The 17,389-nt window shown below is 42.3% G+C and overlaps 1 protein-coding gene across 1 annotated transcript in view; it reads left to right on the top strand.

The window, feature by feature from the left end:
• TMEM131 (transmembrane protein 131) overlaps positions 1–4,837 on the top strand; it is a 212,579-nt gene extending 207,742 nt beyond the window's left edge. The window contains exons 37-41 of the mRNA XM_032351980.1: positions 501–622; positions 709–805; positions 1,526–1,623; positions 2,564–2,724; positions 3,772–4,837. Coding sequence (XP_032207871.1) covers positions 501–622; positions 709–805; positions 1,526–1,623; positions 2,564–2,724; positions 3,772–4,056 — 763 coding nt within the window. The 3' untranslated portion in view covers positions 4,057–4,837. The remainder of the gene's footprint in view (positions 1–500; positions 623–708; positions 806–1,525; positions 1,624–2,563; positions 2,725–3,771) is intronic.
• Positions 4,838–17,389: the final 12,552 nt, after the last annotated feature.

Genomic DNA, 17,389 nt, shown 5'->3' with positions numbered 1-17,389 from the left:
TAGAGGGCAGGCTGCCCTGCTTGGGGGGGCCCTTGCTGTACTGGGCCCCTTACCAGGTCCTGACAGGCCATAGACTAGAACCCTGTCACGAAGTATTGCCTGCCAGTGAGCCCTTGGTCTCCTCCTCAGCCCATGACCCAATGGCTCCCTCCTCAGTGTTCTTTAAAATGGGATTGCAGCTTTGCCAGCCCCTAATTGTTCATCCCTGCCCTGGTCTCTTTTCTAGGGGCCTTCTGTTTTCACACCTTTCCCCCAAGTCCCTTGTGTCCCATCAGACAGCACAGTCTTAGGTCTGGCAGCATTTTAGGTGAGGCCAGGCCATACTTGGGGGGCTGTCCTGGGCTGTTTCCAGCTCCCCGTCAAAACCTGGGCCCAGCTACAGTGAGGGCACTGCATGGGCTCAGTCTCGGGGCCGCCAGACCGCCCAAGACAAGTGCCCCCAGCAGGCCTCCAGCCTGGACTAATGAGGAATGGCCTCTCTCTTTGCTTCTTCCTTCAAGTGACCCTAAAATCAAGCAGCCAAATGGAAGCAAACACAAGTTGACAAAAGCAGCCTCACTCCCTGGCAAGAACGGCAACCCTACTTTTGCTGCAGTCACAGCCGGGTACGACAAGAGTCCAGGTGAGTGGCTTGGGGTCCTATCTGTCACACCTGGGCTTTGGGCACAGTAGAATTGCCTTTCATTGATGCAGAGTCCATTGTTGCAGGCGGGAATGGCTTTGCTAAAGTTTCTTCAAACAAAACAGATTTTTCCAGCAGCCTTGGCATTTCACACACTCCTGTCGACAGCGATGGCTCAGACAGGTACAGTAGACCATTCTTAATCAAAAGAAAGCTAAAAGGCAGGGCTAGCTTCTTCCATCCATACCTGTGTATCCCCCGAGATTCCAAGTAGGCCATCCTCTCGGAGCTCTGGTCTGTTGGGTGGAAGCAGAAGGCCCAGTGGCTCCCCCGACAGAGGGCCAGGTGTGTGTCCGTCCTACTCCCCTGTCACGGTCTGTTGTAAGAAAGGATGTGAGCACATAGAGGAGAACAAACTATGCTTAAGAGTTGGTACGGGACAGTGTGTACTAAATACTGGAGATGTGCTCTCCTGACCCTGAGCAACCCTCCTGGGCACGGTGACGGGCAGCGATTGCTGTGGTTCGATTTCCCAGGTCAGTAACAGTAAAGACCGTCCGTACAGCCCCAACTCAACCTACTCTGTACTGAAAGGGGTGAGTGCTGGATTGGAAATTTTTTAAATCAATCTTCCATTACCAAAAGATCAACATAAGGAAAAAAAAGAATACCTGTTCTCTCCACAGAACACCTGCTTTGAGCCTGGCTCACAGCTCCTGCGTAGGCTAGGAGCTCAGAACCTCTCTGTGCCTGAACCCTTTTTGGCACAGGAGCCTGTCTTCCATAGCCTGAGTGCCCCCGGGTGACGCAGCGCCTGCTGTCTGCGAAGCCATGTGTAACAGGCCTGTGCGCACTAACCAGTATACATCTCTGTGTGTTGCATTTTCCTCCTGTAACATCCAGCTCGGGTTTGTGGAGTCCTGCCAGCAACCCCAGCAGCCCTGACTTCACACCCCTCAATTCGTTCTCGGCCTTTGGGAATTCTTTTAACCTAACTGGTGGTGAGTGTTTAACACTAGACCTGCAACTAATAAGCACATGGACAAAGAAAAAGGAAGATGAGGTCTAGTTTTATGTGTGGAGAAACACACTGAACTAAGAGAGCCTTTTTTTTTTTTTTTTTAAGATTTTACTTATTTGGAAAAAAAAAAAAAAGATTTTACTTATTTGAGAGTGAGTGAGAGAGTGAGCGAGCACAAGTGGTGGGGCCAGAGGGAGAGGGAGAAGCAGACTCCCCGTGCTAAGCAGGGACCCTGAGATCACGACCTGAGCCAATGGCAGACACTTAACTGACTAGGCCACGCAGGCGCCTCCAGCCTGTCATTTTGTCAGCACGTTTCTTTGTCCCTGTAGTCAGGCACTGACAGAAAACACGCAGGCTGACTTCAGGGCAGCCGGGCTGTTGCAGCTCTCGCAGACAGATTCCTGGGCCCAGGCCCCATCAGCTCTTGGCACAGTGGCCAAGGGAGGCCCAGCAGGAACCTCTCTAAAGGGCCTTCTCTTCTACCCGCCCACAGGCCCAGGCGTCTGGTAGAGCCAGCTCAGTGCTAGGAGTGCCAGCTGGTTTGTGGTCCCCAGCGGTTAAGAACTTCAAGAAAGGATTGTGTGTCTGAAAGGTGACTCCTGGCCATGCTGGGCTCCTTACTTGGTGTCCCAGACTAGAGGCTGCAGTGTGAGCTTTGCTTTAGAGGCAGTCACGTTAGCAATGGGATGTTTGCACTGTGTCATCCAGTTAGCGGGCCGGGTAAAGAGCTCAGACTGTGTGCCGTGCACTCGAGTTCTGGGGAACACCCCCTATGCCCCCTTCTCCCCAGGCTGTGGTGGGAGCTGGCAGAGCAGGTGAGGGGCCCTAAGTGAGAGCTGGGGGGACATGTGCCTCTGAGTGAATGCCCCTGTGAGCATGGCAAAATAATACACACTTAATTGCTTCCTTATTTGCAGAAGTTTTCAGCAAACTTGGGTTATCTCGGTCATGCAATCAGGCCTCCCAGAGAGGCTGGAACGAGTTTAGTAGTGGCCCTTCGTACCTTTGGGACTCTCCAGCGACAGATCCCAGCCCTTCCTGGCCAGCCAGTTCCAGTTCCCCGACCCACACGGCCACAGTGAGTACTTGGGGCTCGGCCTCACCTGCTCCCTCATCACTCCTGCTGTTACTGTCACTGCTCCTCAGACGGCACTGACGCCGTTACAGAGGCCGGAGCATGGCCTGGAAGGGGCAGATTAGTTCTTCTATGGTCCTCATTGCCGTGTCTTCATACTCTGCCCAAGGGACCCACAGGTATTCCTCAGCGATTATAGTCAGGAAACTATAGGAAGCACAAGTGAGCTCCAGTGGGGTGGATCTCTGAGCTGAGCCAAAGCATTACCGCCTCTTCCCAACCTGCAAGTCAGGCCGCAGGTGTGGCTGGCAGCCAGACAGCGGCAGAGGGTGGCCTTCACCCTCTACGACCTGTAGGCCCTCGAGCCCCCGGCAGCAAGCTGCTGGAAGGGTGCATTAATTTTGCTTTGGGGGAGCACCTTAGCTTGAGCTTTTCCAGTGTACATTTGTTGGTTTTTCAGCTGAATTTTTCTGTCGAGATCATGCTCCAAAGAAGTATTCTTGCCAAGATAATTACTGGTTTCAGCTTTCACAAAATGATCACAGAAAAATACCCTGCTGTGATTCCCTCTTCATTCTCAGGAAAACTAAATTAGACATGCAGGGTTGAAAGTAGATACTTTACCTTCTTTACTTGTAAATCATTCTGGATTCAGCTTTAGAGAATGGTTAAGCTGCTTTTAAAATGGGTCAGTAAATATTTTAGGCTTCACAGGCCATCCTGCTTCTTTGCATCTGTTCCCCTCTGCTGCGGTTGCGCCGACATGGCCGGACGGGCCCTCCCCCAGCGGGGCAGTCATGTGCCCGCAGCCCTTTGACTTAGAAACAGGCAGGGCTGGGTGTGGCCCACTGTGGTTTGCCAGCCCTTTAAGAGAGCAGACCCATCTGCTCAGATGCTGAGATGGCTGTACGTATGAAACATTTGTTTCAAAATAAAGAAGGTGAAAGCACTTCTGGCCCAGCCCCAGTTTCTAGCATAAGTGTCACCCGCGTAGCACCTGTGCGCCTGTCAGCCTTGATGCTCCATGCTGCGTGTTTTCTGTCTTTTCAGTCGATCCTTGGCAACACCAGCAGCTTGTGGTCCACCACTCCATTCAGCAACTCGATCTGGTCCAGCAACCTGAACAGTACCCTGCCCTTCACCACTCCAGCCAACGCGCTGCCAAGCATTGGCCTCATGGGCACAGAAAACTCCTCTGCTCCTCATGCTCCCTCCACCTCGAGTCCAGCCGATGACTTGGGGCAGACCTACAACCCATGGCGGATATGGAGCCCCACAATCGGAAGAAGAAGCTCCGACCCTTGGTCTAATTCACACTTCCCTCATGAGAATTGAAATTAGGCAACAAAACAAAACAAAGTGGGGGCCCCTCATCTAGATCATGATATGCCAGTTTTTGAGACATCTTTTTAAGGCTGTTACTGCTGTAGCTTCCCACTCCCCACCCTCCTCATCTTTGCAAAACAGATTCAAGCAGGGCAGGCTTGTACCACTCGCTTCTTTCAGATCTTTCTTGCAATTATGATAATATGAGATTTGCTGTTGTGCTTTTAGGGAAAAGTCTGGACTCAGCCACAAACTCTCTAATAAGACCTGTACATCTGAAAACCTTAGCTGCTATCAAGTCTCCACCACCTGTCTTCTTCCATCCTTTATTTATCTGTCTGAACACAAATTTGACATTTACAGCTAAGGAGATAATTTGAGTTGATTCAGAAGTCCTGGCATGTGACAATTTTATTAAATTACCAAGTTTGGTTTTTAATAATTTCGCAATATTATGCACCAAGATCTAATTTTAAAAATGTATGAGGACTTTGTGCTGAAAAATACAGAGTATTTTTTTAAAATAAGGCTGTCTTGGTTTAAAAGCAGATTACAGAAATGTAAGTCAACTTTAAGAACCATGAATGAATGTAAAAACATTCGGTTGAGACCATACGCATTTTCTGTGCTGTTTGTACTTGAGGTATGTACCATTTGTATACCTGAAGTTATTTTAACGATAAACTGAAATGCACATAGCCAAGTCTTGGGATACAAGATTGAATGTGTATTTCTTAAAAATACAACTTTGTGTTGTACTTTGAAATAAATGATGCTTTTTTCAAAAGCCTTGAATTGTTGTGTGTCTCTTCTTTACAGTAAGATGAATTTATTCATCACTGGATTCTCTCACCCCAGAGCGTACCGTTCTATCATTGCCTTATTCCATGCAGTTTGATTTATCGTGGCTGGAAACCCCTGTGGTCTAATTAAATTCCATGTCTTTCCATGGTGGTCACTGAAGGTCCTTGAGAGAAAATAATTGGCACATCTAAAATTTATTCTTCCTTTTAATTACAAGTGTTTTGACCCTTTTGCAATTTTTCAGATCCCCGCAGATGCTCCAAATGGAACCTGTAGAAACACCACATACCAGGCACACTGGGTACGCCACAGTGCGTCAGCCCGGCTGACTCTCTCACACAGTCTTGCCTGCTCCAACTGGCTTTTCTCCCCCACTTATTTCCAGTCTATTTTAAAAGCCAGCTTTTGAACACTCAGCCTTGGTGGGTAACCAGCAGACACTAAACACAAACTTTCTGTTTGAGGTCAATTACATCATGAAGAAATCCAACCATTCCCCAAGGTCAAAGTGGTTCAGATGAAACATGCAAAATGAATTTGAGTCCCACCTCTTCTCTGCTTTACACCAAGGCTCAGTAGAACCAGCCATGTCGCCTTTCCAACCTATATTTTGTCCCTCAGGGACACCAGAGCCCTGGTGCTCGGGGCCCATGGCAAATGTGGCCCTCAGACAGTCTCACTAGCGTATCTCCTATCTCCTGTATGCACTTGCAAAACTGCAACACACACATTCAAGGCTGAAACTTCTCTTTATCCACCAAAGCCAATCAGGTATTACTGACCAACAGAAACAGGTGAGCTTCCTGTTGTTAACCCTCATTTACAAGAGAAACAATTTGGTTCCAAACTTTACCTCAATAAAGGTATCTCATTAAAGGCTTCTGAACTTCTTCCTTAGAATCATCTCACACTCCCAAAATGCCTTCCTCTTTTAAAAAAAAAAGTTCTAATTTCACCCCATGTTGCTAAGAGTAGCAGGGCTGAGAAACACCATACACATGAAATGAGGAAAAATAACAAACGAGAGCTTCTGCTGTTACTTTGTTACTTCCCAGTAACTCTCGCAGGAGATGTTTGCCTGGCAACAGACCCACCTAACCTGAACTGACAGGATTCAATCTAACGGTTTATGGTGAAAAACTTGTTAGCATGGTAGTTTGCTTTGCACAAAGCTGAGTTTGAATTTTAGAAGTAAAAGCTTGGGGCACCTGGGTGGCTCAGTCAGTCAAGCATCTGCCTTCGGCTCAGGTCCTGGGGTCCTGGGATCAAACCCCACATTGGGCTCCTTGCTCAGCAGGGGGTCTGCTTCTCCCTCTACCTGCTGCTCCCCCTGCTCCTTTTCTCTCTCATTCTCTCAAATAAAATCATTAAAAAAAAAAAAAAAAAAAAAAAGCTCTGAGGCACCTGGGTGGCTTAGCCAGTTAAGCACCCAACTCTTCATCTCAGCTCAGGTCATGAGCTCAGGGTTGTGAGATCGAGATTGAGCTTGCTCCATGAGAAGTCCTCTTGGGATTTTTTTCCTCTCCCCCTGCCCCCTCACCCCTCACCCCGCCCCCCCCCCACCATCCCTCTCCCTGCTCATGCTTGCTCTCTAAATAATAAATATTTTTAAAATAAACTAAAATGTAAATGGACCAAATACTCCAATCAAAAGACATGGAGTATCAGAATGGATAAAAAAAACAAGACCCATCAATGTGCTGCTTACAAGAGACTTGAGACACAATGACACCTCCAGATTAAAAGTGAGGGGGTAGAGGACATTTATCATGCTAATGGCATCAAATGAAAGCAGGGATAGCTGTCCTTATATCTTACAAACTGGATTTTAAACCAAAGACGGTAGTAAAAGATGACGAGGGACACTAAATCATAATAAAAGAAGATCTAACAATTGTTAAGTATTTATGCCCCTAACATTGGAGTAGCCAAATATATAAAGCAATTAATAACAAAATTAAACACATTGATGATAAAATAATAGTATGGGACTTTAACACCCCACTCACAGCAATGGACAAACCATCTAAGCAAAAGATCAACAAGGAAACAAGGGTTTTGAATGACACACGGATCAGATGGACCACACATATATTCAGAGCATTTCATCCTAAAGCAACAGTATACACATTCTTCTCAAGTGCAGATGGAACATTCTCCAGGATAGATCACACACCAGATCACAAATCAGGCCTCAACCAGTTTAAAAAAAAAAAAAAATGGTATTATTCCATGTGTATATCCAGAACACAGTGCTTTAAAACTTGAAGTCAATTACAAGAAAAATTTGGAAGGAAATCAAATACATGGAGTTTAAAGAGCATCCTACTAAAGAATGAATGGGTCGACCAGGAAATTAAAGAGGAATTTGAAAAATATATGGAAGCAAATGAAAATGAAAACATGACAATGCAGAACACTTGGGAGGGAGCAAAGATGGCCCTAACAGGGAACTATAGAACAATACAGGCCTTTCTTGAGAAACAAGAAAAGTCTCAAATACACAACCTAACCTTAAACCTAAAGGAGCTGAAAAAAGAACAGTAAAACCTCAATCCAGCAGCAGGAGGAGAGAAATAATAAAAGATTCCAGCAGAAATCAATGACACAGAAATTGAAGGAACAGTAGAACAGAAAAATAAAACTAGAAGCTGGTTCTTTAGGTGCTTCAAGTTTTTGTTTTGTTTTTTAAAGATTTTATTTCCTTATTTGAGAAAGGGAGTGAGAAAGAGCACAAGCAGGGGGAGTGGCAGGTAGAGGCAAAGGGGAAGCAGGCTCCCTGCCAAGCAGGGAGCCCAAGATGCAGAGCTCAATCCCAAGACTCTAATATTGTGACCTAAGCCAAAGGCAAACGTTTAACAGACTGAGCCACACAGGCACCCCAGGATCTGGTTCTTTGAAAGAATAAGAACAAGCCCCTAGTCAGACTTATCAAAAAGAAAAGAGAAAGGACCCAAATAAATGAAATCATGAATCAAAGATGAGAGATCACAACCAACACAGAAGAAATACAAAAAATTAAATATTATGAGCAACTACATGCCAACAAACTAGGCAATCTACACCAAGAAATGCATGCATTCCGAAACCACCAAAACTGAAACACAAAGAAATAGACAACCTAAACAAACCCATAACAAAGAAATTGAATCAGTAATCAAAAAAATCTCCCAACAAACAGGAGTCCAGGTTCTGATGGCCTCCCAGCAGGATTCTACCAAACATTTAAAGAAGAATGAATACTAGGGGCGCCTGGGTGGCTCAGTGAGTTAAAGCCTCTGCTTTTGGCTCAGGCCATGATCCCAAGGTTCTGGGATCCAGCCCCACATCCGGCTCTCTGCTCAGCGGGGAGCCTGCTTCTTACCCCCTCTCTCTGCCTGCCTCTCTGCCTACTTGTGATCTCTGTCAAATAAATAAAATCTTAAAAAAAGAATGAATACCTATTTTTCTGAAACCATTTCAAAAAACAGAAACAGAAGGAAACTTCCAAACTCATTCTATGAGTCCAGCATTACCTTGATCCCAAAACCAAAGACCCCACCAAAAAGGAGAATCACAGACTAATATCCCTGATGATGCAAACATGGATGCAAAAAGTCTCACCAAAATACTAGCCAATAGGATCCAACAATACATAAAAAGGATTATTCATGGGGTGCCTCAGTGACTCATTCAGTTAATCATCTGCTTTCAGCCCAGGTCATAATTCTGGGGTCCTGGAATCAAGCCCCACATCAGGCTCCCAGCTCCATGGGGAGTCTTCTCCTCCCTCTGCCTCTCCCCCTGGCTTGTGCTTTCTCTCACTTGCTCTCTCTCTCTCGCAAATATTTCTTGAAAATTTAAAAAATTTAAAGGATTATTTTCCATGACCAAGTGGGATATATTTGTGAGGTCAAAAGTAGTTCAACATCCACAAATCAATTAATGTGATACACCACATTAATAAAAGACAAGAACCATATGATCGTCTCAATAGATACAGAAAAAGTATTTGACAAAATACAGCAACCTTTCTTGATAAAACTCTCCACCATGTAGGGATAGAGGGAACATACCTCAATATCATCAAAGCCATATATGAAAAATGCACAGCAAATATCGTCCTCAATGAGGAAGAACTTTACCTTATGGCCAGGAACACGGCAAGGATGTCCATTCTACATTGTTCAACATAGTACTGGAAGTCCTAGCCTCAATAATCAGACAATATAAAGAAATAAATAACATCTGAATTGGGAAAAAAGAAGTCAAACTTTCACTCTTCACAGACCACATGGTTCTATATGTAGAAAACCCAAAAGATTCCACCAGAAAAATTGCTAGAACTGATGCAGGAATTCAGCAACATGGTAGGATATAAAATCAGTGCACAGAAGTCAGTTGCATTTCTACAATAACAATGAAGCAGAAGAAAGAGAAATCAAGGAACCAATCCCATTTACAATTGCACCAAAAACCATAAGATACCTAGGAATAAACCTAACCAAAGAGGTAAATGATCTGTACTCTGAAAAATATAGAACATTTATGAAAGAAATTGAGGAAGACATAAGGAAATAAAAAAATTCCATGCCTCATGGGTTGGAAGAAAAAAATCGTTAAATATTGGAAGAAAAAATATTGTTAAAATGTCTATGCTACCTAGAGCAATCCACACATTCAATGCAATCTCTATCAAAATACCATCAGCTTTTTTCATAGAGCTGGGACAGACAATCCTAAAATGTGTATAGAACCAGAAAAGACCCTGAAGAGCTGAAGGAATGTTGAAAAAGAAAACTAACTGGTGGCATCACATTTCCGGACTTCAAGCTCTATTACAAAGCTGTAATCAGCAAGGCAGAAAACTGGCACAAAAACAGACACATAGATCAGTGGAACAGACAGAGAGCCCAAAAATAGACCCTCAACCCTATGGTCAACTAATCTTTGACAAAGCAGGGAAGAATATCCAATGGAAAAAGGACATTTATTCAATAAATGGTGCTGGAAAAATTGGACAGCCACCTGTAGAAGAATGAAACTGGACCATTTTCTTACAACATACTCAAAAATAAACTTAAAGTGGATGAAAGACCCAAATGTGAGACAGGAATCCATCAAAATCCTAGAGTCAGCAACCTCTTTGACCACGGCTGCAGCAACTTGTTGCTTTGTCTCCAAAGGCAAGGGAAACAAAAGCAAAAATGAACTATTGGAACTTCATCAAGAAAAAAGCTTTTGCACAGCAAAGGAAACGAAATTTAAAAGAAATTTACTTATGGAATGGCAGAAGATATTCACAAATGTCTTATCAGATAAAGGGCTAGTACCCCAAATCTATAAAGAACTTACCAATTCAACATCCTCCCCCCCACCGAAAAATCCAGTCAAGATGTGGAAAGAAGACATGAACAGACATTTTTCCACAGAAGACATACAAATGGCCAGGAGACACATGAAAAAAATGCTCAAAATCACTCAGGATCAGGGAAATACAAATCAAAACCACAATGAAATACCACTTCACACCAGTGAGAATGGCTAAAATGAACAACTCAGGAAATTACAGATGTTGGTGATAATGTGGAGAAAGGGGAACCCTCTTACATTGTTGGTGGGTATACACACTGGGCAGCTGCTCTGGAAAATAGTATGGAGGCTCCTCAAAAAGTTACAAATAGAGCTACCCTATGACCCAGGAATTGGACTGTTAGGTATTTATCCAAAGATACAAAAATACTGATTTGAAGGTTCATGTGCACCCCAGTGTTTATAGCAGCAATGTTCACAAAAGCCAAAATATGGAAAGAGCCCAGATATCCATCAACGAGTGAATGAATAAAGAAGATGTGTTGTTATATATATATATATATTTGTGTGTATATATATATACATACCACATCTTCTTCATTCATCATATATATATGTATATATACATACAAAAATATATATATATATATATACACACACACAATGGAACATGTCAAGCTATCAAAAAGAATGAAATCTTGTCATTTGCAACAATGTGGATAGAACTGGAGGGTATTATGCTGAACAAAATAAGTCAGAGAAAGACAACTACATGGTTTCACTCATACGTGAAATTTAAGAAACAAAACAGATGAACATAGGGAAAGGGAAGAAAAAAATAAGAGGAAAACAGGGAGGCAAGCCATAAGGGAATCTCAACTGTAGGAAACAAACAGAAGTGGGGGATGGGGTAACTGGATGATGGGCATTAAGGAGGGACTTGAACTTATGAGCACTGGGTGTTATATGCAACTGATGAATCGCTGAATTCTACCTCTGACACTAATAATATAGTATATGTTGACAAAAGTGAACTTAAATAAAAAATTTAAAAACAAAAAAGATTTTTTAAGTTTTTTATGTAAACATGTATATATACAGTATGTATATGTATATGTACATACATAGCATTTAAATCTTTTTAAATAGCTTAATTTTAAAAAATTCTTAAAATACTAGAATTCATGAAGACTTAATATGCTATTGAAATTTTAATCCAGATTGGTAACTAACTTCTAAAAACTTGGACCTTAAATTCATTTGTAAGTAATATTTAGAGGTGTGCACTTTATGGAAAGAAATGGATACAAAAAGAATTTTAATTTACCTTTTATTAAATTAACAAAATATGCAAGTACTTTTAGATGATGATATACATTTGACCCTTGGACAACAGGAGTTTGAACTGTGCAGGTCCACTTATATATGGATTATTTTCAATAAATATGTATCTTATATTGTGATTGGAAAGTAAGAAGTTGTCAAATGTCTAGAAGCAAAGGGAAGGTAGAGGAAGGGTACTAGGAAGTCTGCAACTGCAGGATTGCAGCCTGTACCTGGCACTCCTCACTCCCCTAGCTGTATGCAGTTGGGTCCACTGATGCCTTGAGTGAAAGAGGAAATGGAACAAGCTCTGAAGATGGATTCTTGCAGAAGTTCTGGGGCCAGTCATTGGCCAGAACTGCCCACAGACCACAGAATAATAACTTGATTTCCCACCTCCCTGCCCCTACGTAAAGGGTCTGGGAAAACACAGGGCTGAGGGTGAAATAGCAAGAGGTTGGATCTCAGAGCAGACTGAGGTGCTGTCCGTGGTGCTGAAAGTTCTAAGAGGCAGGGTATTGGCTCACTACTTGTCACCATTTCCCACAAGCAGAAACTGCGTTAGAGGGGCACCTGAGTGGCTCAGTCTATTGGGTCTCTGCCTTCAGCTCAGGTGGTAATCCCAGGGTCCTGGGACTGAGTCCCGTTTGGGCTTCCTGCTCAGCCGAGAGCCTGCTTCTCTTTCTCCCTCAGCTTCCCCTGCTTGTGCTCTTTCTCTCTCTCTCTCTCTCTCTCTCTCTCTCTCTCAATATGTAAAATTGAGCAAGCAACTGCATTAGAACCATATAAAGAGGTCAGGTAGAACAAGTGACCTAGAGAGACAGATAAAGGAGTTGTGTCTTCCCCTAGACTCTGCTTGGAAGGAGGCATTGCTAATTCTTGGTTAAGAGATAAAGGAGTGGTGTCACTCCAGAATCCAGCTTTGCTAATTTCAGGTGACGACAATGATATGTATGATGCCTTGTTCTATTACTGTACTGTACATAGTTACATTTGGAGGGATTCTGACTGCTTTTGACTCAAAGAGTCAAAAATCTTGAAAAAAGCCTTGAATAAGAAAGCCCTTTTTTAGGATTTATTTGAGAGAGAGAGAGAGAGTTGGGGGAGGGACAGATGGGAAGGGAGAAAAGCTCCTGCTGAGCATGGAGCCTGATTGCAGGGCTCGATCTCACGACCCTGAGATCATGACATGAGCCAAAATCGAGAGTCAGTCACCTAACCAACTGAGCCACCCAGGTGCCCCACAAAGACATTTTATATGCTTTACTAACATGTAACAAAAAATAGCTATAATAACAATAAATATTAAAACACAAAGACCAAGGGATGCTGGGTGGCTCAGTCAGTTAAGCCACTGTCTTCAGCTCAGGTCATGATCCCAGGGCCCTGGGATCGAGCCCCGCATTGGGCTCCTTGCTCAGCAGGGAGCCTGCTTCTCTCTCTGCCTGCCACTCTGCCTGCGTTTGCTCTCTCTCTCTCTATCTCTGACAAATAAATAAATAAAATCTTTTTAAAAAATAAAATAAAACACAAAGACCCAGACTCTAATGATAATTCTTGGGCTAACCATTATTCTAAAGAAACAAGTTTAACCTAGAGAAATACTTGTGTAATCTCACTGTTGACAAAAGTTGGAGAAATTCAGAGAAGCTATTATTAACTGTCAGAACAAGGCCCTGATTAGGAAAAAAAGAAAATGGGGAAAGTTATGATGTGCATTACACTTAAGGATTATCAACTTAAATCACCAAAAAAATTTTGAGAGGAATCTAACAAAATTCCTGATATTACCCATAATTGCAGAGATAAGTTGCCCATTATATTAAATGGGATAATGATAGAGATACCGTCAGGGATGTCTCATCTCCAGAGACCTCAGAAAATGGACACTATATCTTTATGCTTTTCCCCTGCCACACTCCAGATTCCCAGTATTCCCAGGAAGAAAGCTTGTACTGTGTCTGGTGGCTAGGAGGCCTTGTTTCTTGGGTTCCATGGGACTAAGGCAACCAAACAGACTGTTTTTGGTTGGCCACCACCTCAGGGCACAGCAAGGATAGCACATCCCCAGTCTTTCTGTGAAAGAAGCTTATTTGCTTGTCTTAGAGCTTTATCCTAAGGGGTAGGCCTCTGGTTTGGCACACATCTAGAGGCCTATGAAGTTGCTCTCAGGGAACATAATCCAGGGACCACCATCTTTGCATTCTCCTCTACCTTGGTATCTGTGAAAGAAGCCTATTAGCTCATCTTCAAAGCTGTGGCCTGAAGAACAGGCTTCTAATTAAACACACATCGAGGGGGTGACTCTCTACAAAGAGTGTGAGGCTGACAAGCACATTTCCATGCTCTCCCAAAGCCCTACTTTTGTGTCTGCCACCCATAAAATACTTCCCTTGGTAGTATGGCTCCATGACCAATAGGGCTTGTGTTCATAGGTTCAACAGGATAGCACCAAAGAAACAGTTCTTAATCAGCTATTACATTAGGGCTCAGTGCAGAGGGAGCCAACAGAAACACCCAGATTCCAGTCTTCCCTTGAAAGAAGTGTATTTGCATACTTTAAGAGCGGCTGCCTACAATCCATGCCCTCTATAATACCTACCACCTGGTACCCCAACCTCCCACCCCCTGCTCCTTCAAAACCTTCAGATTGTTTTTCAGAGTCCATAGTCTCTCATGGTTCACCTCCCCTTCTAATTTCCCCCAACTCCCTTCTCCTCTCTAACTCCCCATGTCCTCCATGCTATTTGTTATGCTCCACAAATAAGTGAAACCATATGATGATTTACTCTCTCTGCTTGACTTATTTCACTCAGCATAATCTCTTCAAGTCCCATCCATGTTGCTACAAAAGTTGGGTATTCATCCTTTCTGATGGAGGCATAATACTCCATAGTGTATATGGACCACATCTTCCTTATCCATTTGTCCGTTGAAGGGCATCTTGGTTCTTTCCACAGTTTGGCAACCGTGGCCATTGCTGCTATAAACATTGGGGTACAGATGGCCCTTCTTTTCACTACATCTGTATCTTTGGGGTAAATACCCAGTAGTGCAATTGCAGGGTCATAGGGAAGTTCTGTTTTTAATTTCTTGAGGAATCTCCACACTGTTTTCCAAAGTGGCTGCACCAACTTGCATTCCCACCAACAGTGTAAGAGGGTTCCCCTTTCTCCACATCCCCTCCAACACATGTTGTTTCCTGTCTTGCTAATTTTGGCCACTCTAACTGGTGTAAGGTGATATCTCAGTGTGGTTTTAATTTGAATCTCCCTGAGGGCTAATGATGATGAACATTTTTTCATGTGTCTGATATCCATTTGTATGTCTTCATTGGAGAAGTGTCTGTTCATATCTTCTGCCCATTTTTTGATATGATTGTCTGTTTTGTGTGTGTTGAGTTTGAGGAGTTCTTTATAGATCCTGGATATCAACCTTTTGTCTGTACTGTCATTTGCAAATATCTTCTACCATTCTGTGGGTTGCCTCTTTGTTTTCTTGACTGTTTCCTTTGCTGTGCAGAAGGTTTTGATTTTGATGAAGTCCTAAAAGTTCATTTTGGCTTTTGTTTCCTTTGCCTTTGGAGACATATCTTGAAAGAAGTTGCTGTGGTGGGTATTATAGAGGGCACAGATTGCATGGAGCACTGGTTGTGCTGCAAAAATAATGAATACTGTTATGCTGAAAATAAATAAAAAATAAATTTAAAAAAAATACAGATGTAGTGAAAAGAAGGGCCATATGTACCCCCAGTGTGCATAGCAGCAATGCCTGCGATAGTTAAACTGCAAAGAGCTGAGATGTCCTTCAACAGACAAATGGATAAAGAAGATGTGGTCCATATATTCAATGGAATATTACTCAGCCATCAGAAAGAATGAATATCCAACTTTTGCATCAACATGGATGGGACTGGAGATTATGCCAAATGAAATAAGTCAAGCAGAGAAAGTCAATTATCTTAAAGTTTCACTTACTTGAGGAATAGCATGGAGGACATTAGGAGAAGGAAGGAAAAAATGAAGGGTGGGGAATTGAAGGAGGAGACCAATCATGCGAGACTATGGACTCTGAGAAACAAACTGAGGGTTTTAGAGTGGAGAGGGGTGGGAGGATGGGCTGGCCCAGCAGTGGGTATTAAGGAGGGCATGTATTGCATGGAGTAGCTGGTGTTATATGTAAATAATGAATCTTGGAGCACTAAATAAAAAAAAATAATGATGTTAAAAAAAAAAAAAAAGAGCGGCTGCCTGATTAGCTAGCTTCTAATCAGACTAACTCTAGGTGCTAAGTTCCTCCCCTTTGGAATACTGACAGGTATTCCACCCAGTAGTTGAGGGTATTGGCACACCCTCAGCTACTGGGAACCACTAAAAGTAAAGCTGACTTCTTGGAAATCACAAAGGTTTAAGACAGCCAAGAGCTAAAGAAGGGTTGAATGATAAGGTCCATCTCCTTTTTTTTTTTTTTTTTTTTTTTGAGGAAAAACTAAACCTTATTTCCATCTCCTAATGAGGCCATGCTTTAAGACTGGAAAGGTGACTCTTTTATCTAACACATGGAAAACAATGCATAGAGACAAGGAAAATGAAGAAAAAGAATAATATGTTCCAACCGAAAGAACAAAGTAAACCCTCAGAAAAACAGTAATGAAACAGATAAATGGCTTACATGATGAAGAGGTCAAAATAATGGTCATAAAGATACTCACTGAACTTAGGAGAAGTATGAATGAACAAAGTAAGAATTTCAACAAAGAAATAGAAAATAAAATAAAGTACCAAATAGAAGTCACAGAGATGAAGACTATAATAATTGAACTGAGAAATACAATAGAGACGCTCAACAGGAGACTAGAAGAGGCAGAAGAAAAGGTCACTGAATCTGAACACAGGGCAGGGGAACTTACCAATCAATCAAGGAAGCAAAATTTTTAAAAGGATGAAAAAGGGTGAAGATAGCTTAAGGTACACATAGGAAAACATCAAGCAGACCAACATTTACATTATAGGAGTCCCCAAAAGAGAAGAGAGAAAAAGGGGTCATAAAATTATTTGAGGAAATAATGGTTGAAACTTTCTTAGTCTGGCAATGGACATAGAAATCCAGATCTAGGTAGCCGAGAAAATTCCAAATACGATTAATCCAAGAGATCCAAAACAAGATACATGTAATTAGTCTCAAATGTTAAAGACAAGGAGAGAATCTTAAAAGCAACAAGAGAAAAACAACTTGCTAAATATAAGGAAACAGCCATTAGACTATCAGATTTCTCAGCACAAATTTTGCAGGCCAGAAGGAAGTAGCAAATATATTAAGAGTGCTAAAAGGAAAAAACTGCCAAACAAGAGCACTCTACCCAGGAAACTTGTCTGTCACAATTGAAAGAGAGATAAGGAGTTTTCCAGAGAAGCAAAAGTTAAGAGTTCATCACACCTAAACAGTCCTTATGTGTTCAATGCTTCTGTAAGAGAAAACAAATGAGCAGTGATTAGTAACAGGAAAACAAAGTATAAGCCTCACTGGTAAAGGTAAATATATAGTGAAATTCAGGATAATCTAATATTATAAATGTGGTGGGTTACTTATAAAGCTAGCATAAAGGTTGAAAAACAAAAGGTAGAAATAAATTAAAACTGCAATAATTTGTTAACGGATACATAAAACAAAAGGTATAAATTGTGGGAGGGAGGAGTCAAGATGGCGGAGAAGTAGCAGGCTGAGACTGCTTCAGCTAGCCGGAGATCAGCTAGATAGCTTATCTAAAGATTGCAAACACCTGAAAATCCATCGGTAGATCGAAGAGAAGAAGAACAGCAATTCTGGAAACAGAAAAACAACCACTTTCTGAAAGGTGTTTTCCTTTTTTTTTTTTTAATTCTTTTCTTTTCTTTTTTCTTTTTTTTTTTTCTTTTTTCTTTTC

This window comes from Mustela erminea, chromosome 7 (assembly GCF_009829155.1).
Source record: "Mustela erminea isolate mMusErm1 chromosome 7, mMusErm1.Pri, whole genome shotgun sequence".
Taxonomy (NCBI): domain Eukaryota; kingdom Metazoa; phylum Chordata; class Mammalia; order Carnivora; family Mustelidae; genus Mustela; species Mustela erminea.
The sequence above is the reverse complement of the archived record's forward strand: the minus strand, read 5'-3'. Positions and strand labels throughout refer to the sequence as shown.